The sequence below is a fragment of the Myxine glutinosa genome, chromosome 3 (genome assembly GCF_964187855.1).
Source record: "Myxine glutinosa chromosome 3, kmMyxGlut1.1, whole genome shotgun sequence".
NCBI lineage: Eukaryota > Metazoa > Chordata > Myxini > Myxiniformes > Myxinidae > Myxine > Myxine glutinosa.
The window spans coordinates 193,242,399-193,267,123 of NC_136263.1; the positions used below are offsets into that span (position 1 = coordinate 193,242,399).

General features: G+C 44.0%; 1 protein-coding gene across 2 annotated transcripts; it reads left to right on the top strand.

The window, feature by feature from the left end:
* The first annotated feature begins 1,085 nt into the window (after nucleotides 1-1,085).
* DAZAP2 (DAZ associated protein 2) lies at nucleotides 1,086-24,725 on the top strand. Of its 2 annotated transcripts, XM_068109588.1 has the most exons (5): nucleotides 1,086-1,229; nucleotides 18,715-18,788; nucleotides 22,766-22,792; nucleotides 23,360-23,698; nucleotides 24,029-24,725. In XM_068109588.1, the coding sequence occupies exons 1-5, from the start codon at nucleotides 1,178-1,180 to the stop codon at nucleotides 24,155-24,157; spliced, it is 621 nt and encodes a 206-aa protein (XP_067965689.1). In that variant the 5' UTR covers nucleotides 1,086-1,177; the 3' UTR covers nucleotides 24,158-24,725. The 2 variants fall into 2 exon arrangements, with proteins under 2 accessions (XP_067965689.1, XP_067965690.1); XM_068109589.1 differs by lacking the exon at nucleotides 22,766-22,792.

Below are 24,725 nucleotides of genomic sequence, written 5' to 3' on the forward strand. Positions count from 1 at the left end.
ACTCTCTTCAATCCCACTCCTCCCTCCAGGTCTTGAAAACAGCTGTTCACCACCATCTTTTATCTTCCCCCATCCAAAACCTTGAACTTTTCTACCCCTGCTAATTTCACCCCAGATCCACTTTTTTGAAATACCAACCTCTTTCCTGGAAGTCCTTGGTGTCCTTGTGTTTTATACTTCTCCCACCCCCCCCCCCCACCCCCATTCCCACGCCTCCTCCCCCCAAGCCCTCTCCCTCCCACAGATCTCCCGATGTCCCTGCTCTCAAATGTTGTGTTTGTGCTTCCCCTTCTCTCCCCATCTTGTCTACCGCTCCCCTTATTATATACTTTGTGTGTCCATTTGATTTTTTTTTTGTGTGATAAACGGTAGCTCTTTCACGAGCATCGATTCTATATTCAAAAAAAGAAAGAAAAAAATAATGTTGATTGATTTGTGCTCTGACCGAAGGCAGATTCTTGGCTTCTTGGCAAGGGTGATACTAGGTGGTTTGTCATTGCCTTTCCAGCAGTTACCCATGGCAGGAATTTGTAATTTGTTGATGATGCCAGTGATAGCTCGCCTCTCTTGGCGAAGGACACCATGGTCCTCTCATTTTTTCCTTCATGGCATCTGCAGGGAAGGTATACATTTTGAGACACTGCTCTGATCAATTGGTGCATCCAATTGCCCAGCATTCTGTTGATGGATACAAAATGGTACCCATGACCCACGTGACCAGGAACTTCTGGGAGACGTCATGTCCCCGCCCCCAAATGAAATTACGTATTTGAACTGAGAGATGGAATTCGTATTTTCATGCAACACAGGCATGACGGGCCAAATGGCCTCCTGCATCATGGTTCCTTGTAAATCCTTCTAAATTCACATTTAAAATGTAATTTAAGATCTACTGCAATGTATACCGCCACGTTCCTGCTAATCTACCATACAAATGTTTCCACAACGTGAACCGGCCATCACAACGAAACTATTTAACTAACTGTCTTCACCGAACGGTCCACCGACTTTCGCAACTCCCGTAGCCACGCCCACTCATACCTCCTCGCCCAATCACTGCGCACGTCCACTCCGAACATTCCCATTCCCACCACTCAGCAGTCGTCTTCAGTGACGCATCTCGCCCTGCCCTACCAACCCCAGCCGTGAGGGCGCAGTACCGTGCGCATGCGCGAAAATGGCGTTTTACGGCAGTAACAGTGAGATGGCGACGTCTAAGTCTCAAGGAGGTGAGGATTCCGTATTCGGTCCCATACCCAGGAAATCACGCTCTAACGCAGCGTATTCGCGCCGGGTGGACTTGCGGGCGCCTCGGGGCGTAGAGAGCGAGTCGTCGGGCGCGTCGCGGGCCCGTTCATTTACGCCGCAAACAAAGGCTCACATCTTGGATCGCCATTGCGGCGCGCGACCGCCTTGGGCACGGCACACGGTTCCACTAGCGACTCGAACCGACTCGAACCGAGTCTGGGCCGTCACAGATTCTCGCGGGTCCCATTTATCCCCTGATGTGAGCCATGATGTGAGGTCTGCGGCCCGTTGTTAGTCCGATGGGTGCTTGCTCGATTTTCTCTCCCTTCTCGTCCACACCGCCATTACACAACACTGGAAACCTTATCGTATTGATCTTGAATCTGTGGTCATGGTACCGACCGAGTGATACTCGTGATACATTAATGAGGATACGAGAAACGTACGCAAGAGTACGCAAAAACGTACGCAAATCCATTTGGCCCATCGTGCCTGTGCTACGTCACATTAATCCAACATAGACTTTATCGATTCAATTTCTCTGGTGGGGGAAGTGTGGTCGGTGGGGGCAGACAGAGGGTCGTCATCAAGGTACAGACCCAGTGAGCGGGGCAGACAGAGGGTCGTCATCAAGGTACAGACCCAGTGAGCGGGGCAGACAGAGGGTCGTCATCAAGGTACAGACTGTGGTCGGTGGGGGCAGACAGAGGGTCGTCATCAAGGTACAGACTGTGGTCGGTGGGGGCAGACAGAGGGTCGTCATCAAGGTACAGACCCAGTGAGCCCCCCCTTGTCGACCAATCAATGTACCGACCTAGTAATCCTCATTTGGGGTAGATTAACTAATGTTGTGGTAGTCATCAATGTTACTAACGTAGTAATCCTCATGTGGTAGATTAACTAATGTTGTGGTAGTCATCAATGTTACTAACGTAGTAATCCTCATGTGGTAGATTAACTAATGTTGTGGTAGTCATCAATGTTACTAATGTAGTAATCCTTACTTGTGGTAGATTAACTAATGTTGTGGTAGTCATCAATGTTACTAACGTAGTAATCCTCATGTGGTAGATTAACTAATGTTGTGGTAGTCATCAATGTTACTAATGTAGTAATCCTTATTTGTGGTAGATTAACTAATGTTGTGGTCGAGTTATCAATGTTACGAACCTAGTAATCCTCACTTGTGGTATATTAACTAATGTTGTGGTAGTCATCAATGTTACCAATGTAGTAATCCTTACTTGTGGTATATTAACTAATGTTGTGGTAGTCATCAATGTTACTAACCTAGTAATCCTCACTTGTGGTATATTAACGAATGACATTGTGGTAGTCATCAATGTTACGAACCTAGTAATCCTCACTTGTGGTAGATTAACTAATGTTGTGGTAGTCATCAATGTTACTAACCTAGTAATCCTCACTTGTGGTAGATTAACTAATGTTGTGGTACTCATCAATGTTACTGACGTAGTAATCCTCATGTGGTAGATTAACTAATGTTGTGGTAGTCATCAATGTTACTCATGTAGTAATCCTTACTTGTGGTAGATTAACTTATGTTGTGGTCGAGTTATCAATGTTACGAACCTAGTAATCCTCACTTGTCGTATATTAACTAATGTTGTGGTGGAGTCATCAATGTTACTGACCTAGTAATCCTCACTTGTGGTATATTAACTACTGTTTTGGTAGATTAACTAATGTTGTGGTTGATTAATGAATGTTGTGGAAAATTAACTAATGTTGTGGTAGTCATCAATGTTACTAATGTAGTAATCCTTACTTGTGGTAGATTAACTAATGTTCTGGTCGAGTTATCAATGTTACGAACCTAGTAATCCTCACTTGTGGTATATTAACTAATGTTGTGGTGGAGTCATCAATGTTACTGACCTGGTAATCCTCACTTGTGGTATATTAACTACTGTTTTGGTAGATTAACGAATGTTGTGGTTGATTAATGAATGTTGTGGTAGATTAACTAATGTTGTGGAAGAGTAATCAATGTTACTGACCTAGTAATCCTCACTTGTGGTAGATTAACTAATGGTGTGGTAGTCATCAATGTTACTGACGTAGTAATCCTCATGTGGTAGATTAACTAATGTTGTGGTAGTCATCAATGTTACTGACATAGTAATCCTCATGTGGTAGATTAACTAATGTTGTGGTAGTCGTCAATGTTACTTATGTAGTAATCCTTACTTGTGGTAGATTAACTAATGTTGTGGTCGACTTATCAATGTTACGAACCTAGTAATCCTCACTTGTGGTATATTAACTAATGTTGTGGTAGTCATCAATGTTACTAACGTAGTAATCCTCACTTGTGGTAGATTAACTAATGTTGTGGTAGAGTAATCAATGTTACCGACATAGTAATCCTCACTTGTGGTAGATTAACTAATGTTGTGGTGATCATCAATGTTATTGTTACCAATGTAGTAATCCTCACTTGTGGTATATTAACTAATGTTGTGGTCGAGTCGTCAATGTTACTGACCTAGTAATCCTCACTTGTGGTATATTAACTAATGTTGTGGTAATCATCAATGTTACGAACCTAGTAATCCTCACTTGTGGTATATTAACTAATGTTGTGGTGGAGTCATCAATGTTACTGACCTAGTAATCCTCACTTGTGGTATATTAACTAATGTTGTGGTAATCATCAATGTTACGAACCTAGTAATCCTCACTTGTGGGATATTAACTAATGTTGTGGTGGAGTCATCAATGTTACTGACCTAGTAATCCTCACTTGTGGTATATTAACTACTGTTTTGGGAGATTAACTAATGTTGTGGTTGATTAATGAATGTTGTGGTAGATTAACTAATGTTGTGGAAGAGTAATCAATGTTACTGACATAGTAATACTCACTTGTGGTAGATTAACTGATGTTGTGGTAGAGTAATCAATGTTACCGACATAGTAATCCTCACTTGTGGTAGATTAACTAATGTTGTGGTTGTCATCAATGTTACCAATGTAGTAATCCTCACTCGTGGTGGATTAACTAATGTTGTGGTCGAGTCGTCAATGTTACTGACCTAGTAATCCTCACTTGTGGTCGATTAATGTTGTGGTAGTCATCAATGTTACTAACGTAGTAATCCTCATGTGGTAGATTAACTAATTTTGTGGTAGTCATCAATGTTACTAATGTAGTAATCCTTACTTGTGGTAGATTAACTAATGTTGTGGTCGAGTTATCAATGTTATGAACCTAGTAATCCTCACTTGTGGTATATTAACTAATGACATTGTGGTAGTCATCAATGTTACGAACCTAGTAATCCTCACTTGTGGGAGATTAACTAATGTTGTGGTAGTCATAAATGTTACTAACCTAGTAATCCTCACTTGTGGTAGATTAACTAATGTTGTGGTAGTCATCAATGTTACTGACCTAGTAATCCTCACTTGTGGTATATTAACTAATGTTGTGTTAGTCATGAATGTTACTGACCTAGTAATCCTCACTTGTGGTAGATTAACTACTGTTTTGGAAGATTAACTAATGTTGTGGAAGAGTAATCAATGTTACTGACCTAGTAATACTCACTTGTGGTAGATTAACTAATGTAGTGGTAATCATCAATGTTACCAATGTAGTAATCCTCACTTGTGGTGGATTAACTAATGTTGTGGTCGAGTCGTCAATGTTACTGACCTAGTAATCCTCACTTGTGGTATATTAACTAATGTTGTGGTAATCATCAATGTTACGAACCTAGTAATCCTCACTTGTGGTATATTAACTAATGTTGTGGTGGAGTCATCAATGTTACTGACCTAGTAATCCTCACTTGTGGTATATTAACTACTGTTTTGGTAGATTAACTAATGTTGTGGTTGATTAATGAATGTTGTGGTAGATTAACTAATGTTGTGGAAGAGGAATCAATGTTACTGACCTACTAATACTCACTTGTGGTAGATTAACTAATGTTGTGGTAGTCATCAATGTTACTAACGTAGTAATCCTCACTTGTGGTAGATTAACTAATGTTGTGGTAGAGTAATCAATGTTACCGACATAGTAATCCTCACTTGTAGTAGATTAACTAATGTTGTGGTAGTCATCAATGTTACCAATGTAGTAATCCTCACTTGTGGTGGATTAACTAATGTTGTGGTTGAGTCGTCAATGTTACTGACCTAGTAATCCTCACTTGTGGTATATTAACTAATGTTGTGGTAATCATCAATGTTATGAACCGAGTAATCCTCACTTGTCGTAGATTAACTAATGTTGTGGTAGTCATCAATGTTACTAACCTAGTAATCCTCACTTGTGGTATATTAACTAATGTTGTGGTAGTCATCAATGTTACTGACCTAGTAATCCTCACTTGTGGTAGATTAACTAATGTTGTGGTAGTCATCAATGTTACAAACATAGTAATCCTCACTTGTGGTATATTAACTAATGTTGTGGTGGAGTAATCAATGTTACTAACCTAGTAATCCTCACTTGTGGTAGATTAACTAATGTTGTGGTAGTCATCAATGTTACTAACCTAGTAATCCTCACTTGTGGTATATTAACTAATGTGGTTGTCATCAATGTTACTGACCTAGTAATCCTCACTTGTGGTAGATTAACTAATGTTGTGGTAGGTTAACTCATGTTGTGTGGAGTAATCAATGTTACCGACATAGTAATCCTCACTTGTGGTAGATTAACAAATTTTGTGGTTGAGTAATTTATGTTACTGACCTAGTAATTTTTTTTTTTTTTTTTGTAAACTGAATCGAGGCTCGTGAAAGAGCTAACATTTATTTCACAAACAAATCAACCAGACAAACAAAATATACAAAAAGAGGGAGCGGAAGACAAGATGGGGAGAGAAGGGGAAGCACACAACCACAACTTTTGAGAGCAGGGAGAAGTGTGGGAGGGAGAGGGCTTGGGGGCAGGAGGCGTGGGAAGGGGAGGGGGGGGGGGGGAGAGGTATAAAACACAGGGGACCGAAATTAGCGGGGGTAGAAAAGATCAAGGTTTTGGATGGGGGAGGATAAGAGATGGTGGTGAACAGCTGTTTTAAAGACCTGGAGGGTGGAGTGGGATTGAAGAGAGTGAGGGAGTTTGTTCCAGAGGTGGGAGAAAAGAGGAATGAAGGAGTGAAGGTGAGCAGAAAGTCTTGATTTTGGCAGTTTAACCATAAGAGGATTGCAGGCAGATCTTGTGCGACCTGTAGGAATATTTGGGGGACAGAGCCCAGAGAGGGCTGGGGGGGGCAAGGCCAGAGAGGAGTCGGTAGAAGACGGAAAGACCACCAACCTGCCTGCGGTGAGTGAGTGAAAGGCCCTTGGAGTTAGCTTCATCGCGGGAGATTCCAATGATTCTGAACGCTTTGGTTTCAACAGCGTGAAGACGGGCTAGGTGTGAAGCAGGAGCACCAGACCAGAGGGGAGAGCAGTATTCCATAGAGCTGCGGATGAAAGCCTTGTATGTGGTGAGTAGCTCAGGTGTGCCAAGGAAGGACTTCGCACGACGGAGGATGCCCAGTCGGCGACTGGCTTTGGAGGCCAGATTTGAAATGTGGTTTTCCCAGGAAAGATCATGGCAAATAGTGAGACCCAAAAGCTTGAGTGACAGAACTTCTTGGAGAGGATTATTCAGAAAGTGGATGGGAGGGTTTTCCAGTCGGTCTTTTCGGAGAGACATCGTAAGAGTGTGAGATTTATCAGGATTGAAAGACATGTTCCATTTGTTTGCCCAGTCTGTGATTTTGTCCAGGTCTGCAGAGAGTGAGGAGGCTGCAGACTGCCGATCTGAGGGATGAGGAATGGAGCGACAGAGAGTAGAGTCGTCAGCAAAGAGATAGAGAGGATTTTCAAGAGAGTCAGAGAGATCATTGAGGAAGACCAGAAAAAGCACAGGGCCCAGAACACTACCTTGGGGAACTGCAGCCTGAACAGGAAGAGGAGATGAGAGAAACCCATTCAGGGCCACACGTTGACTATGACCAGAGAGGAAGTCCACCAGCCATGCGTGGAGATTTCCATGGATACCAAAGGAGGAGAATTTGGTGAGCAGAGCGGGGTGCCAGACCGTATCGAAGGCACGTGAAATGTCAAGGGAGACAGCTCTAATTTCCTGTTTGGCGTTGAGGACCTCCATCCATTGTTGAGAAAGCAGAAGCAGCATGTCCAGAGTAGAGTGACCAGGTCTGAAACCAAATTGATGATCAGAGATCAAGCCATTGGAGAAGAGGAAAGATTTCATATCTGAAGCAATGATGGATTCCATGACTTTGCTGATAATTGGGAGAAGGCTGATTGGTCTGTAGTTGCTGGGATCTGTTTTTGCACCTTTTTTGTGCAAAGCGGTGATGTTGGCTGATTTCCAAGCAGATGGCAGATGACCTTGAGCAAAAGAGAGGGTGAAGAGAACAGAAAGAGGGAGTGAAAGAGCGGAAGAACATGATTTTAGGACCCGTGGGCTGATGCCGTCAGGACCAGTTGCAGAATCAGAGTCGAGGGTTGACAGAAACTTTTCCACCTTGTCAGGAGGAAAGGACACAGAGTCCAGGAGCAGCTGGGTACGGTGGGTACAGAGAGGGATGGGTTTGGGACACAAGATTTAGAGGCAAACACAGAGTTGAGGCATTCAGCTTTTTCACGTGCGGAGTCAGCCGTTAAGCCGTTTGAGGTGAGGGAGGGGATGGAGGGGGAACAAACACCAGAAACAGATTTGACCAGACGCCACCAGGATTTGGAAGAGGGAGACAGATAAGAGAGTTCGGTCTTGAGAACGGTGAGATATTGTTTCCTGGCTCTCCTGAGGGTGGACACACACTTGTTTCGGGCTTTGTGAAAGGAAATGAGATTTCCTTCCGTTGGATTTGCTTTCCAGGAGACGAAAGCAAGTTGTTTCAGGGCAACAGCCTCACCACAAGATTCCGTGTACCATGGACGGGAGGAAGGGTATGACAACTGAAAACGAGATGGGATAAATCTGTGCATGAGAGAGAGCAATTTACTTTGAAAGAATTCCCAGGATGAGTTGATGTCAGAGGCGGTAGAGATGGGAGACCAGTCCAGATGATTGATGGCTGCTTGAAGACCGTGCCAGTTGGCCTGAGTGAAATGCCAGACTCTTCGACGCTGAGGAGGCTCTCTGAGAATGGTCAGAGAGATGTCCACTTTGACAAGCACATGATCAGATGAGCCGATTGGAGCAGAAGAGGCGCAGACATTTTCAGGGAAGTTTGTCATAACCAAATCCAGAAGAGAAGATGCTCCGTTGACTGAGATCCGGGTCGGGAAATTGACAGATTGTGTCAGTCCCAGTGAGTCGCAGAAGTCCTTTGCTGAAGAGCCATGGCTGGTGAGAGAGGTACCCACACCCAGCCAACTGGCATGGTGACAATTGAAATCACCACATATGAGGAAGAGAGAGTTGGGATGGGTAGATAGAAGTTGGTCCATATTATCAGACAGCGAGATGTAGATGGAGTCATCGCTGTTTGGTGTACGGTACAACACACATATGAACAAAAGGTGGGAGCGAAGGGGAAGCCGTAGCCAAAGGTATTCCTGGGGGTGAGGTGGAGAGAGGGCAGTGGAGGGCGAGTGAGGAAGAGAGTTTTTTTATAAAGATAGCAACCCCACCTCCAGGACGAGGCTCAGGTCTATCATACCAGAGGAGGGAGTAACCTGGGAGAGATACCAAGGCATCAGAGACATCATGAAGGAGGAAAGTTTCTGTTAAGCAGATCACATCTGGTTTGTCAGAAGCAACCTGTATGGAGAGATAAGTCAAGTTTGAGCGAAGGCCCCGGATGTTTGAGGTCCATACCGTTAATGAAGAGGAAGGGGGAGCATCGGGTCCAGAACAGGGGGGGGGGGGGAGGGGTAGGGTAAGATGTGGAAGAGGAGGAAGAGGTAGGGAGAGCTGTTGAAGGTGTGTCAGAGATTTCAGAATAGCTTGGAGAAAGGGAAGAATGGGGTGGACAAACGGTTTGATGGAGATTGGGTGAGGCACAGTGAGGTGTTATTTGAGGAGGGGGAAGAGCGAGGCAAAAGGTTGGGGGAGATGAAGGTGAAAGTTGGAAGGGGGAAGAAGCAGGGAGGATGCTTTGAGGAGGAGGGGTGAGAGGGGAGTCTAGGAGGGGAGGAGCGAGGGAGAGTCTCGGAGGGGAGGGGTGTGGGGGGAGTTTAGGAGGGAGGGGAAGGAAGGGGAAAGGGGGGAGATTTGAAAGGGATGGGTGATGGGGAGGATTTGGAGGGGAGGGGTGAGATTGGATTTTGAAAAGTGTACGATTCATGGGAAACGAACATTTTTTGCAAAATGAGTTTGAGACCTTCGAGTCAAAAATACGTTTGAGGACACTGAAGGAGGGGTGGAGTTCTGGATAGTTTAGGGAATGTAGAAAGGAGGAACTGTAAGAGATGGTATTATATATATTTTTTGGAATGAATAGATTTGGTGAGCAAGACGAAAGCATCCTTTTGTATGAAAAGAAGAAAAGGGTGTTATAATATATGAGAGGAAATAGTTGTTCAGGGGAGAGATTATACATTTCTAACCACGTGATCGCGTGATCGCGAACGAAGAACGAACGAACAAATAAGAACAACAAATAAACGAATAAGACCTGGGAAGGAAATATTTTTTGGGGGTTTTTTTTTTTTTGAGTAGAGATATTAAACAAGGAGGTATGGGGTGAACGACTGGGACGAAACAGAGAACGAAAATAATTGCAGCACATTCGACGAATCGCTGAGAGAAAAACAAAACCACAAGGTCGGAGACGGTACGGTAGCCTAAGCCTACGAGTACTAGGCCGCAGAATACTCGATACGCATTAACCGACGATTGTGTATACATGTACGAAAAATTAGCACCGAAAATTTTCCAAAAGATACGCTATAGGTACATACACCGAAAGATAGATGCAGTCTCGACAAAAACACAATTGAGAAAGATCACTTAGCTTCGAAAGCGTGAGCGCATGGAACAGCTTCGAAAAGACGTGACCTCGCCGAGATCTCGTAATCCTCACTTGTGGTAGATTAACCAATGTTGTGGTGGAGTAATCAGTTAATAATCTCGTAATCCTAATTTGTGGTCGATTAACTAATTTTGTGGTGGGGTCATCAATGTTACCGACATAGTAACCCTCAATTGTGGTAGATTAACTAATGTTGTGGTAGATTAATTAACGTACCTACCTATTAATCCTCGTTTGTGGTTGTTTAAACCAACCTACCAAGCCAGTGATCCCCATTTGTAGATTAACCAAAGTACTGACCCATTAATCCCCATTTAAAGTAAACTAACAAACGTACCTACCCAATGATTCCCACTTCAGATAGATTAACCAATGTTGAATGTATAGACCAAGTGATCCCCATTTGTGTGAGGTTAACCAACGTACTAACCCAGTAATCTCTTTGTGGTTGTTCAACAAACCTACCTACCTCGTGATCCCTACTTGTAGATTAACCAAAGTACCGATGCAGTGAACTCCACTTTTGTTTTGTTTTTGGAGTGTCAAAGCCAAAAAACACAAAATGGACCAGGAGCACCAGACCAGAGGGGAGAGAACAGTACTCCATCCAGCTGCAGGTGAAAGCCATGTTTGTGGATTAGAGTTCAGGTGTGCCAATGAAAGACGATGTATGACATAGGATGCCCAGGTGGTGGCTGGCTTTGGAAGCCAACTTGCAAGTGTGGTTTGCCCAAGAAAGGGCATGGCTGATAATGAGGACCATAGGTTTTGAATGACTGAACTTCAAGAAGATTGTTAAGGCAGGAGGAGGGCAGGTTTGCCACACAGTTCTTTGAGAGACAGAGAGAGAGAGAGACAGGCAGAGAGAGAGACAGGCAGAGAGAGAGAGACAGGCAGAGAGAGAGAGACAGGCAGAGAGAGAGAGAGACAGGCAGAGAGAGAGAGACAGGCAGAGAGAGAGAGAGACAGGCAGAGAGAGAGAGAGAGACAGGCAGAGAGAGAGAGAGACAGGCAGAGAGAGAGAGAGAGACAGGCAGAGAGAGAGAGAGACAGGCAGAGAGAGAGAGAGACAGGCAGAGAGAGAGAGAGACAGGCAGAGAGAGAGAGAGAGACAGGCAGAGAGAGAGAGACAGGCAGAGAGAGAGAGACAGGCAGAGAGAGAGAGAGACAGGCAGAGAGAGAGAGAGAGAGAGAGACGGGCAGAGAGAGAGAGAGAGAGACGGGCAGAGAGAGAGAGAGAGACGGGCAGAGAAAGAGAGAGACGGGCAGAGAAAGAGAGAGACGGGCAGAGAAAGAGAGAGACGGGCAGAGAAAGAGAGAGACGGGCAGAGAAAGAGAGAGACGGGCAGAGAAAGAGAGAGACGGGCAGAGAAAGAGAGAGACGGGCAGAGAAAGAGAGAGACAGACAGAGACATCTTCCAAGTATTTGACCAGCTTGATTGGGTCAAGGTCTGAAGAGAAGGAAGAAGCTACAGCCTGCCGATCTGAGGGATGAGATATAGAGAGGTGGAGGGTGCAGTCATCAGCAAATAGATGAAGAGAGTTTTGTAGGAATAGGACTGGTCTTAAGACTGCCCTGGGGCACTGTGGCCTTGACAGGGAGAGGAGATGAAAGGATTCCATTGAGTGCCGCACATTGGCTACGATAGTGGAGGAAGTCATTAATCCATGTGTCAGGCATTAAGCCCAAAGCCGTCACTCGATTGATTGGGCATGGTACCGACCCAAAGCCGCCACTCGATAGATTGGGCATGGTATCGACCCAAAGCCACCACTCGATAGATTGGGCATGGTACCGACCCAAAGCCGCCACTCGATAGATTGGGCATGGTACCGACCCAAAGCCACCACTCTAGATTGGGCATGGTACCGACCCAAAGCAGCCACTCGATAGATTGAGCATAGTACCGACCCAAAGCCGCCACTCGATAAGTTGGGCATAATACCGATCCAAATCCGCCACTTGATAGATTGGGCATGGTACCGATCCAATGCCCCAACTCGATAGATTGGGCATGGTACCGACCCAAAGCAGCTCCTCTGTAGATTGGGCATGGTACCGACTCAAAGCCGCCACTCGAGAGATTGGGCATGGCATTGACTCAAAGCAGCCACTCTGGATTGGGCATTGTACCGACCCAAAGCCGCCACTCGATACATTGGGCATTGCACCGACCCAAAGCCGCCACTCGATAGATTGGGCATAGTACCAGCCCAAAGCCGCCACTCGATAGATTGGGCATTGTACCGACCCAAAGCCGCCACTCGATAGATTGGGCATGGTACCGACCCAAAGCCGCCACTCGATAGATTGGGCATAGCACCGACCCAAATCTGCCACTCGATAGATTGGCAATAGTATGGACCCAAAGCCACCACTCGATAGATTGGGCATGGTACCGACCCAAAGCCGCCATTCGATAGATTGGGCATAGTACCGACCCAAAGCCGCCACTATAGATTGGGCATAATACCGACCCAAATCCGCCACTTGATAGATTGGGCATGGTACCTATCCAATGCCGCCACTCGATAGATTGGGTATGGTACCGACCCAAATCCGCCACTTGATACATTGGGCATAATACCGACCCAAATCCGCCACTTGATAGATTGGGCATGGTACCGATCCAACGCAGCTCCTCGTTATATTGGGCATTAGGGTGGTCAAAAATTTGAAGATTGGATTTTCATTTCTCCACAAGTCTGCCCCTTTTCCTATTGAAGAAAGTAGTTTGTGGTGAAAATCTGAGCTTGATTGGACAATATTTAGAGGTTGCTCAAAATGTTGACAAACTTTAATGAATAATAAGATACAGAATTTTTTGCATCATACATCAATTCATAGATAATAATTATCTATTTTCAATTACTCAAATTATTTATTATTGTTATTGCGGTCCCCCTGTGCTGTCTTTCCCTCGCGGTCCCCCTGTGCTGTCTTTCCCTCACGGTCCCCCTGTGTTGTCTTTCCCTCGCGGTCCCCCTGTACTGTCTTTCCCTCGCGGTCCCCCTGTGCTGTCTTTCCCTCGCAGTTGTCAGCTCTTTCACGAGCCTCGATTCAGTATATATAAAATAAAAAATAAAAATTGTTGTTGTTTGTTTGTAAACTAATAAATAATTATGTACAATGTACCATTGTACAATGTACATGTATGTTCAATTGTTCATTGTTCAATGTTCATTCATATAGTCAAATTAAGATTAAAAATAAAACAGTAGATTAAACATTCATGTATTAATTTGACAATAAATCATTTATCGGAAAAAAATAAATCATCCATCAGAAAATATAAAATATCTATCAGAGACGATAAAACAAATCTTTCAGAACAATTAAAACAAAGTAAACATCAGAATACACATAATTTGAATGATTTTACGTAACATTGTTTTCAGAAACTTGTGTTTCAAAACATTGCCTACTTCTTTGACAAGATGGCTTTGGTTGACACTGGAAAGTTTTCACGATGAAGTTTCACAACTCTCAACACAAATTGCTTCGGCTCTTTATTCTTGGTCAGTGTCATGGAAAGTTTGGATGAGAGCAACACCTCGCTCAGCACAGTCATTGATAACCATGCTGCGTATCTTCTTCTCAAGCTCTTGGTATGAGTTGTCTGTGTTCCAGAGGTGTGGCTCCTTTTCCAGAAAACTCAGTGATACTTCTTTGTCAGACTCTGAGATGACAACACCAAATAATTAAAGAGATCGACTTGTGATGTCGGTGTCCACTGAGTCAGAAAGCCTGAAGGCTTTAGCATCTATCCTATGAAGATTGTTTGGCTTTGGAGCCCGCTTGAAGTTCTTCACCATCTTTGCCTTTGTCTCATCATCCACCCGGCTATCAAAAAGAGCTAATGCAGCAAGGTGTTCTGACAAATACCAGAGGTGTCTCGTGAATGCTTTGACAGCAGTTTCACGGACAACCATATCTGGGTAAGAATCGAGGGTTGAAAGAAGAAGTGAATCATTGAGAGGTGCCTTTGTGGGTAGAGGCGCCTCATGCCAGAATCTCGCATACACAAGTGCAACAAAAAGAGCAATCTGTGTGATTCCCTTCAATTCACGTGATGTTAGCTTTATTTGGTCTTTGAAGAGAACCATCTTGAGAGCATATATGGCTTTCATCATCCAGCAGGCATTGTGCATAGCTCCTGGGGCATGGAATTTCACCTCTCTGGCCTTACATCCACCCAGAAATGTATGGCATAGTCTAAGAAGTTCTTCCTAGTCATCACGTGGGTGTTGTTCTTTGAGTGCAGCTGCATAAAAATGTATCATATTCTGACGTTCAATGAGGTTATCGGAAAATATTTTATCTTCTACTTGGAACCTCTTCTTGTCAATTAAAGGCCACTGTTTCTGAAACCTCTTGAACGGTCTGATCTCAGGTCCGCTAGTGGGTTCTATGACTTTAGTTGTAACATCAGAGCATTACTTCAAACACATGATGATGACATGCAATCCAGACAAGCTTAGCATCCAAAGCTGCTTCAATGAGGGTACATGCTCCGTTTCTCAGCCCTGTGTTGGATGTAGTGGTGTCAAACACTATGCCTTTCACCAACTGTTTGACATTCCACTCCTCAAGAAGATGTATGTATGCATTTGCTTGTGCTACACCAGTGCCTTGGGGAATTTTTGGGACTCCAAGCAACTTCTCGGTATTCATACCAGTTACAAGTATCGCTACCCGATCAACAGATTCATTCATTCATTCAGTATAATCAGGGAGCAGTTTCCCATCCCAGTGTAGTTGGAGTGGGCTATTACATGAGAAATTTGCCTTTTCTTCAGTGGCCATTATTTCCCTTCCACAAGTTCGAGCACGACGAATTCCACTGTGTGACAGAGAAATGTCTTCAATGGTATGACCAAGAGATTGAGCAAATGCACTGGCCACAAACATAGCATGCCGATCTGAGAGATGTACTCTGTCCAGAGTTGCCACTATTGCTGGAGTGATCACCTTGATGGGAGCCTTTTTCGCCTGTTTTGCAGAAGATGGACTTTGGAGTTTGAATTCATTGTCCCCTGAATCGGAGCTTTCAATCTCAGACTCATCATCATCAACCACAGCCGATGTTGATGGAACAGATTGCATTGCTGTTAGAGTCTCAGCAGCATGTTTCTTCTTTCTTTTATCTTCATTCTCAAGCCTGATATGCTTTCTGTTCTCCTTCACTGCCAGAGTGTTGGCCACAGATCCCATACGTGAACTTGAGGGATCCTCACGCTGCATGACAAGGAATGCTTTGTCTTCTTCATTCATTTTCTCAAGCGCATCATTTTTTTATTTTTTTATTTATTTGTATACAAGATCGAGGCTCGTGAAAGAGCTAACATTAATCACACAAAAAGACAAACCGACACACAAAACACAAAAAACAAGGGGAGCGGCAGACAAGATGGGGAGAGAGGGGGAAGGACACAAACACAACATTTGAGAGCAGGGACATCGGGAGGACTTGGGGGGGAGGTGGGAGAGGAATAAAACATATGAACACTGCAAGGACTCTGGGGTGAATTACCGGGGGTAGAAAAGATCAAGGTTTTCGATGGGGGAAGATAAGAGATGGTGGTGAACAGCTGTTTTAAAGACCTGGAGGGAGGAGTGGGATTGAAGGGAGTGGGGGAGTTTGTTCCAGAGGCGGGAGAAAAGGGGAATGAAAGAGTGAAGGTGAGCAGAGAGCCTAGACTTTGGCAGTTTAACCATAAGAGGGTTGCAGGCAGATCTTGTGCGACCTGAAGGAATATTGGGGGGACAGAGCACAGAGAGAGCTGGGGGAGCAAGGCCGGAGAGGAGTCGGTAGAAGACAGAAAGACCACCAACCTGCCTGCGGTGAGTGAGTGAAAGGCCCTCGGAGTTGACTACATCGCAGGAGATTCCAATGATTCTGAAAGCTTTGGCCTCAACAGCGTGAAGCCGAGCAAGGTGTGAGGCAGGATCACCAGCCCAGAGGGGGGAACAGTATTCCATTGAGCTGCGGATGAAAGCCTTGTATGTGGTGAGGAGCTCAGGTGTGCCAAGGAAGGACTTCGCACGACGGAGGATGCCCAGTCGGCGACTGGCTTTGGAGGCCAGCTTGGAAATGTGGTTTTCCCAAGAAAGATCATGGCAGATAGTGAGACCCAAAAGCTTGAGCGACAGAACTTCTTGGAGAGGATTGTTGAGAAAGTAGATGGGAGGATTGTCCAGCCAGTCCTTTCGGAGAGACATTGTAAGAGCGTGAGATTTGTCAGGATTGAAAGACATGTTCCACTTGTTTGACCAGTCTGTGATTTTGTCCAGGTCTGCAGAGAGTGAGGAGGCTGCAGACTGCCGATCTGAGGGATGAGGAATGGAGCGGCATATAGTGGAGTCATCAGCAAAGAGATAGAGAGGATTTTCCAGAGAGTCGGAGAGGTCATTGATGAAGACCAGAAATAGCACAGGGCCCAGAACACTACCTTGGGGAACTCCAGCCAGAACAGGAAGGGAAGATGAGAGAAATCCATTCAGGGCCACACGTTGCCTATGACCAGAGAGGAAATCCGCAAGCCATGAGTGGAGATTTCCCTGAATACCATAGGAGGTGCGTTTGGTGAGCAGATATGGGTGCCAGACCGTATCGAAGGCACGCGATATGTCAAGTGAGACAGCTCTGATTTCCTGTTTGGCATTGAGGACCTCCATCCATTGTTGAGACAGCAGAAGCAACATATCCAGAGTAGAATGACCTGGTCTGAATCCAAATTGATGATCAGAGATCAAGCCATTGGAGAAGAGGAAGGATTTGATATCCGAAGCAATGATGGATTCCATGACTTTGCTGATAATTGGGAGCAGGCTGATTGGTCTGTAGTTGCAAGGATCTGTTTTTGCACCTTTTTTGTGTAAAGCGGTAATGTTTGCTGATTTCCAAGATGCTGGCAGATGACCTTGAGCAAAAGAGAGGGTGAAAAGAACAGAGAGAGGGTGAGATAGAGCGGCAGAGCAGGATTTTAGGACCCGAGGGCTGATGCCATCTGGTCCAGTTGCAGAATCAGAGTCGAGGTTTGATAAAAACTTCTCCACCTTGTCAGGAGAGAAGGACACAGAGTCCAGGAGCAGTTGGGTTCGACTGGGAAAGGTGGGAACAGAGAGAGATGGGTTTGGGACACAAGATTTTGAGGCAAACACAGAGTTGAGGCATTCGGCTTTGTCACGTGCGGTGTCAACTGTGTAGCCATTTGGTGAGATATCGAGGAGGGATTGAAGATCATCTTTGAACATCTGCTCCTTCACTCTATAGTTTTTGAATGTCTTGGTTCTTTTTTTCTTTACCAGTTTGTAGGCATCATACAACTTCAAAAGTTGGCGCTCACAGGAATCTACTCTCTGCACTGGAATTCGTGCTTTCCTGCAGTATGCACACACAGCTTGTACACTAAGTTTGGCACTTTCATGAACTGTATGGTGTTCTTGTATGTGATGGTACACCATTTTCTGCAATGTGTGTCCTTTGGTTGGTAGTCCCCCACATGTTATTTCCTTTTCAGACTTGCCCAGCAACCAAACTGTGGAAGAGCTTCGAGTTTCTGCCATCTGAAAAAAACAGGATAAATTAAAAATGTTATTTTTTTAGCAACCTCTAAATAAGTTCCAATTGACCTCATATTTGGTTCATATGATCTTTATAAAAATAGGAACAAGGGCAGCCTTGTGGAGCACGGATTTTTAATAGTATTAAATATTACATATATCTGTGGACCACCATATTGGGCATGATACCGACCCAAAGCCGCCACTCGATAGATTGGGCATGGTACCGAACCAAATCTGCCACTTGATAGATTGGGCATAGTACCGACCCAAAGCCGCCACTTGATAGATTGGGTATAGTACCGACCCAACGCAGTTAATCGATAGATTGGGCATGGTACCGACCCAAAGGCGCTACTCGATAGGTTGGGCATAATACCGACTGAAATCCACCACTCTATAGATTGGGCATAGTACCGACCCAAATTCTCCACTCGATAGATTGGGCATGGTACCGACCCAAAGCCGCCACTCTATAGATTGGGCATGGTACCGACCAAAAGCCGCCACTCAATAGATTGGGCATGGTACCAACCCAAAGCAGCCACTCAATAGATTGGGCATTGTACCAACCCAACGCCGCCACTCGATAGATTGGGCATGGTACCGACCCAAAGGTGCCACTCGATAGATTGGGCATGGTACTGACCCAAAGCCGCCACTCAATGCATTGAACATGGTCTCGATTTGAAGGCCCCACTTGTGATTGATCTCATTGGGAATATCCACATTGGTTTCAGACAGTATGGCTGGCTCACTTCTCCCTCTGAAAAACAAAATGCCTCCTTTTATTGCCGATTGTTGATAAATATATTGTACCAGTTAATATCTTCGGACGTGCCTGTGATGAGATTGATCGGGACCGAGTTGTTGGATGGTGTTTCTCATTTTTGTACCTGGTGTTTGAACCGTGTTGTTGTGCAGGCTATCCAACTCAAGCCTCAGCCACCTGTCCCTGCGCTCCTCCATACAGAGAGGCTCCGCCTGCATATTCTCCAGTAAGTTATTTGGGCAAGTACGGTTTATAGACCTTGTGCAGTGGATGTTGTGAGACCGCATGACATTTGTTTACACTACCACATTGGCTATTCACCCAGCCCTGACAACCAAGCTACAGTCTTCGCCGCCCATGAAGAATGAATGATGTCGGAATTGGACTCCTTAACCATATATATATATGAAAGTAAACTTTAGTCCCTTCGCCATGGGCCTTGGTCCTTGTTCGGTCCCATGTGGAGATGAGCAAACCTTAAGTTAATCGGGCCCTATTCTGACATCGTTCATTCTTCAACGCCCACTATAGCTTGATCTCTGGGACCGGCTCTATCCAATGCGGTGGCAATAAATGTCACGTGATCATACGACGTCAACCGCACCGCACATGGTCCTTACTCTGGAGGAAGAGCTAATTGGCTGTGCTGGAGACTCACTTCCCATGTCATGCCTCGATAAATAGACCAAAGGTGTGCTTGATGTAACAGGTGTGCTTGATGTCACCACTAGTTTATGATGGATTTTTTAATGGTCACACCATCTCATTTCCATTGAACGAGGAAGAAAGCGGGGTTTAGCAGGGATGTGCAGAGCATTTGATTTTAATTGTTTTGGTTTGCATCTTAGCTCTTTATGGCGGTAGTTTTATAGCGCAGACAAAATCTCTAATATATAAAATCGTATGTCTAATGGTACGTGTTTGTTTGTTTGCTTTTATGAGTAACATTTTTGAGTGCACACCCCAGCCATTTGTTATGGTGTAATTGATATGAACAATCATTTATTTTGCTGTTTATAAGGCTTAAGTTGATTTATTTATATATATATATATATATATATATATATATATATTGTATATACAGTGCATTCAGAAAGTATTCAGACCCCTTCACTTTTTTCACATTTTGTTATGTTGCAGCCTTATGCTGAAATCGTTTAAATTCATTTTTTCCCTCATCAATCTACACTCAATACCCCAAAATGACAAAGAGAAAACAGGATTTTAGAACGTTTTTCAAATTTATTAAAATTTATTTTAATTAGAATTTAATTAGAATTTAAAATAAAATTTATTGATCCCTGGTGTTGGGCTAGCGGCTAGGGTGCCGGCTTAGGATCCTAGGATCCTGGGTTCGAATCTCGGTCGATCGCCGAATTAATGCCAGGGGGGTTGACTCAGCCTGTCATCCTTCCGAGGTCGGCTAATTGAGTACCAGTTCACTGGTAATTCCCTGTTTGTCGTTGAAGGCGGCAAAAAGGGTTGGCGTCAGGAAGGGCATCCGGCCGTAAAACATTGCTTCAAAAAGGGGACCAAAAAACAACAACTACCACGGTCCCCGAAAAGGCCAACCCCCGCTTTGCCGGGAAAAATGGCCTCTAAACGGTGGTTGGTTGGTTGGTTGGTTTCAAATTTATTAAAAAGAAAAAACTGAAATATCACATTGACATAAGTATTCATACCCTTTGCTATGACACTTGAAATTTAGCTCAGGTGCCTCCCATTTCTCTTGATCATCTTTGAGATGTTTCTACACCTTGATTGGAGTCCACCTGTGGTAAATTCAATTGATTGGACATGATTTGGAAAGGCACACACCTGTCTATATAAGGTCTCACAGGTGACAATGCATATCAGAGCAAAAACCAAGCCATGAGGTCGAAGGAACTGCCTGCAGAGCTCAGAGACAGGATTGTGTCGAGGCACAGATCTGGGGAAGCCTACAAAAAAAATCTCTGCTGCATTGAAGGTTCCCAAGAGCACAGTGGCCTCCATAATTCTTAAATGGAAGAAGTTTGGAACAACCAGGACTCTTCCTAGAGCTGGCCACCCGGCCAAACCGAGCAATCGGGGGAGAAGGGCCTTGGTAAGAGAGGTAACCAAGAACCCGATGGTCACTCTGGGTGAGCTCCAGAGATCCTGTGTGGAGATGGGAGAAACTTCCAGAAGGACAACCATCACTGCAACACTCCGCTGATCTGGGATTTATGACAGTGGCCAGACAGAGGCCAAACTTGGTTTCATCAGACCACAGAATCTTGTTTCTCAGAGTCTGAGAGTCCTTTAGGTGCTTTTTTGCAAACTCCAAGCGGGCTTTCATGTGTCTTTCACTGAGGAGAGGCTTTCGTCTGGGTCTGAATACTTTCTGAATGCAATATATATATATACACACACACACACACACACGTCATGTTTATATATGTATGTATGTGTATATATGTGCATATGTATGTACACTACTCACAATAAGTTAGGGATATTGGCAGGTTTTTCGGTGTGGTTGATTCTGTGTTTTAATTATGTTGAAATATTTGACCATTGCTGGCCACTTCAGCACAGTTGAGCAATGAGCATATGTATATGTATATACAATATACATATACATATACATAAAATAAATTGCATTCTGCGTGTTCCAGTGTTGGTGCTGCAACAATGACAAAGTGAACTCTTAAACTCATTCAGTTTTCATAAGTTTTTAAACACTTTTAAATTTTTAAAAACTTTTAATGAGGATGCAACATAACAAAACGTACTGATTAGAGGAACAAAATAATCTTTCGGAAGAAAAAGAAGGGTGATAGATCGTGGTGAACAAGAATACCCCCGTGTTCATTTTCATCATGCTGTTGCATCGGAGATTCCTATTGGGGATGCCACCTATGATAATATAACACCTGCAACCACTGCCAGGCTGCTCCACAAACAACAAAACACATTATGGAAGACCGAGCAGTCCTGTCTTCACTAAAGCAAGATCAAATCGTATTAGACGCGAGCGAACTGTGGGTCGCTCCTGGGAGATTGATCACAATAATGCACTGGTACTGTGCAGGTACGCTAAGGAGAAAAGCCTTCTCATTGATGGTAAATGTTACGTATTTGATCTTATTTTGCTCAATTGTTCTTATTTTCTATTTAAATGTCTTGTTTTTAAATTTTGTAATGATTTTTTAACTTGAATTTTTGAGGCTGGAAGTATCTCATTGACTTGCATGTTAGAAACCGTTCGCCGTTTGCGATTTCGCCATTCACAGAGTTTTACAGAAACTTAACCCCCGTGGACGGCGAGGTTTTACTATATATATATATATATATATATATATATATATATATATATATATATATATATATATATATATATATATATATATATATATATATATATATATATACATATATACATATATATATATACATATATATATATATACATATATATATATATACATATATATATATATACATATATATATATATATATAATCTCACCCTGTTCTGTTGAAGGAGAGATTTTTCTTCTTCTTCTTTCATTTGTTGCTGTCATTTTTGTTTCACTGGAAACTCTTCAATCAAACTTAAAATAAGCTTCATACTGTCTTTCTGATTGTGACTTGATTTATTTTTATGTTTGTAATTAATTATTACTCCTCTTCTTTCTCCAAATGTGTGGGCAACGTGAAACCAATGGTACTTGATGGCTTTATCAATTGGGTGCTTTTACCTGTAGTTCTGTGATTTATCGCTTCAAAGAAGCCTTGAACCTTCACACCTTGAACACATTCCAAATTCCTGGCCCGACCTTGTTGCATGACCTTGCAATCAGTAGTACCCATGCAAAATGTACGTTGATGCATGTTACGAGGTAATGTCAAGACGCAAAAAATTTTCCAACAGTCCTCCTGAGTGGTGTTAAGGCCTGCACGTTTGCTATGGTGGCTTCTTCTTTTGTGTGATGTCCAGCACTATGTGCACATTGCATTAAGGACGCGTCATACTTTTCGATAATTAAGACATCAAAAGACAATTGCATAAACCATTCGGCATAGTTTATACATTATGAACCTGGGCTTGCTGCAGGTGCACAAAGCGCTTGCGCTGGGACCACAGGCCACGGAAGTACGCTTTTAGCAATGGGAAGAAAGCTAATGTTTGTTTGTTTTTTCATGTGATGGAACATTACGGCCGCCATCTTTTCTGAAGCTGATGCCTCAGGCTGTCTTTGAGGTGGTACGTGAACCTTGCAGTGCAGTTCACATTTTGGGTGATGTGTAAAACCACATGTGTATCGTGTAGCGCTGGTAAAGAAGACTTGTTGATTAGATCGTGTATAACAGAAGTATGATATCTTGTAAATATTTACTACTTGACATGAAATGATGCTTCAGCTGTCTAGCAGTATGCACACCCACTCATGGTGACCTATGACCTCCGGTGGTCAGGGCGATTGTTTACGACTTCCATTTGTCCTTTCAAATATACTGTACGCGAATAATTTCTTCCTTTTTTAAACAAGAATATCGCCTTTGATGTATGATTATCTTCATCCATTTATCGTAGTATATCTTATGTTCCGAAGTAATATTAGCATTGTCTTCAAAATGTAAAACACACTTTTTGCATCGATAATTTTCATATTAACCGTCTTAGCTCATATTCCATTTAAACATACGTAGCTCATTGGTCACCCTCCACGTCAGTCTGCATCCTACATAACCCTAAACGATTACGTAAAATATCGCTCTTGACAGAATAACTCTTTTTTTTCTTTTCTTTTTTTTTCCTTTTTTTTTTTAGTATCCGCCAGGAGGTGTGTCCTATGCGCAGGGTGCTGTTCCATATCAGGGAACCATGGCATACCCACAGGGGGGTCTTCAATACCAGGGTGCTGCCACATACCCGCAGGGTGTCAACCCTTATGCTCAAGGGGCAGTGGCATACACACGGGGTGCCATACCGTACCCACAGGGTACCGTGCCGTATCACCAAGGCATTGGAGCTTATGCTTCCGGCTCCACCCCTTACGGTGCCGTGCAGTCGAGCCGGGCAGCCTTTCCACCGGGTTCCACCGTGGTCGTACCCGGTACCTTTGATGCGGGGGCTCGATTTGGCACAGGAGCCACACCGCACATCCCGGTACGGTGATGGTGGAAGCCTTTCTCTCTCTATCTCTATCTGTCTGATTGGATGACCTTCGGACTCGACTAAGGTTGTGTAGCCACCGTTCAGAGAGGTTCTGGGATTGAACGGTCGAAACCTCGATGATGACGGTGCCCAGTTGATGATCGAGATTGCCATCAAATCAGGCACTTAATAACCTAAAGGAATTCTTCAGATGTGTCTCTTTCCCTCTCGCTCGCCACAGGCGCTCGTGCCGCTGGACAAGCGGGATGCGGACGGACGTGAGTCGGCTCCACTCACTGACGTGTGACTCGTGTGCTTTTCACCCACGTTCCTATCCCTTAGCCACCCCCGCCGGGATGCGCCCCAAATGCAGCGCAGCTTGCTCTCATGCAGGGCACGTCTGTGGTAGTCACCCAGAAAAAGGGCAGTTGGCTGTCAGGCGGGTCTAGCGGTGGAACCACCTTCTGGTAGAGAAACCACGAGGAGCAAGAAGCCTGCATGCTGGTTGTTTTCATAACGCTCCGGATGCTTCCGTACAGAATTGTTTAAGTGTCTGGTGATTATAGCTTGCTCAACTACGTACATAGAAGAACCTTGGCTGATTCTAACAGCGTCAATGTTTTGAGGGTGGTACCCTCGTATTACACGAAGCATAATCGTTAGGATGTGCTGTACAATGAATTATGATTATACATTTAGCTTGATTATGATGCAGTGTTTGCGTTGCGTTGGGAGATTTGTAGAAGGAAAGCGTGACTGTGAAGATTATGTTGAAAACTTTCCTGATGGGAAAGTGAAGTTTTCTTGCAGCTTCGTGGATCTTGTGTTTGGAATTGGTAGGGTCCACTTTATAACGAGTACCCCTGCCTCCGGTGAATGGATGCGTAATACATGTGCTTGCTTTTAACATTTTTGATATTGTGTGTATGACTGGGATCCTTTTTTGGATATTTGTGTGTACACCCTCTGTATACTACGAACATCCTGATTGCCCTATTCGTAATTAATGCTATATATCAATAAAGGACCTTGTACTCTT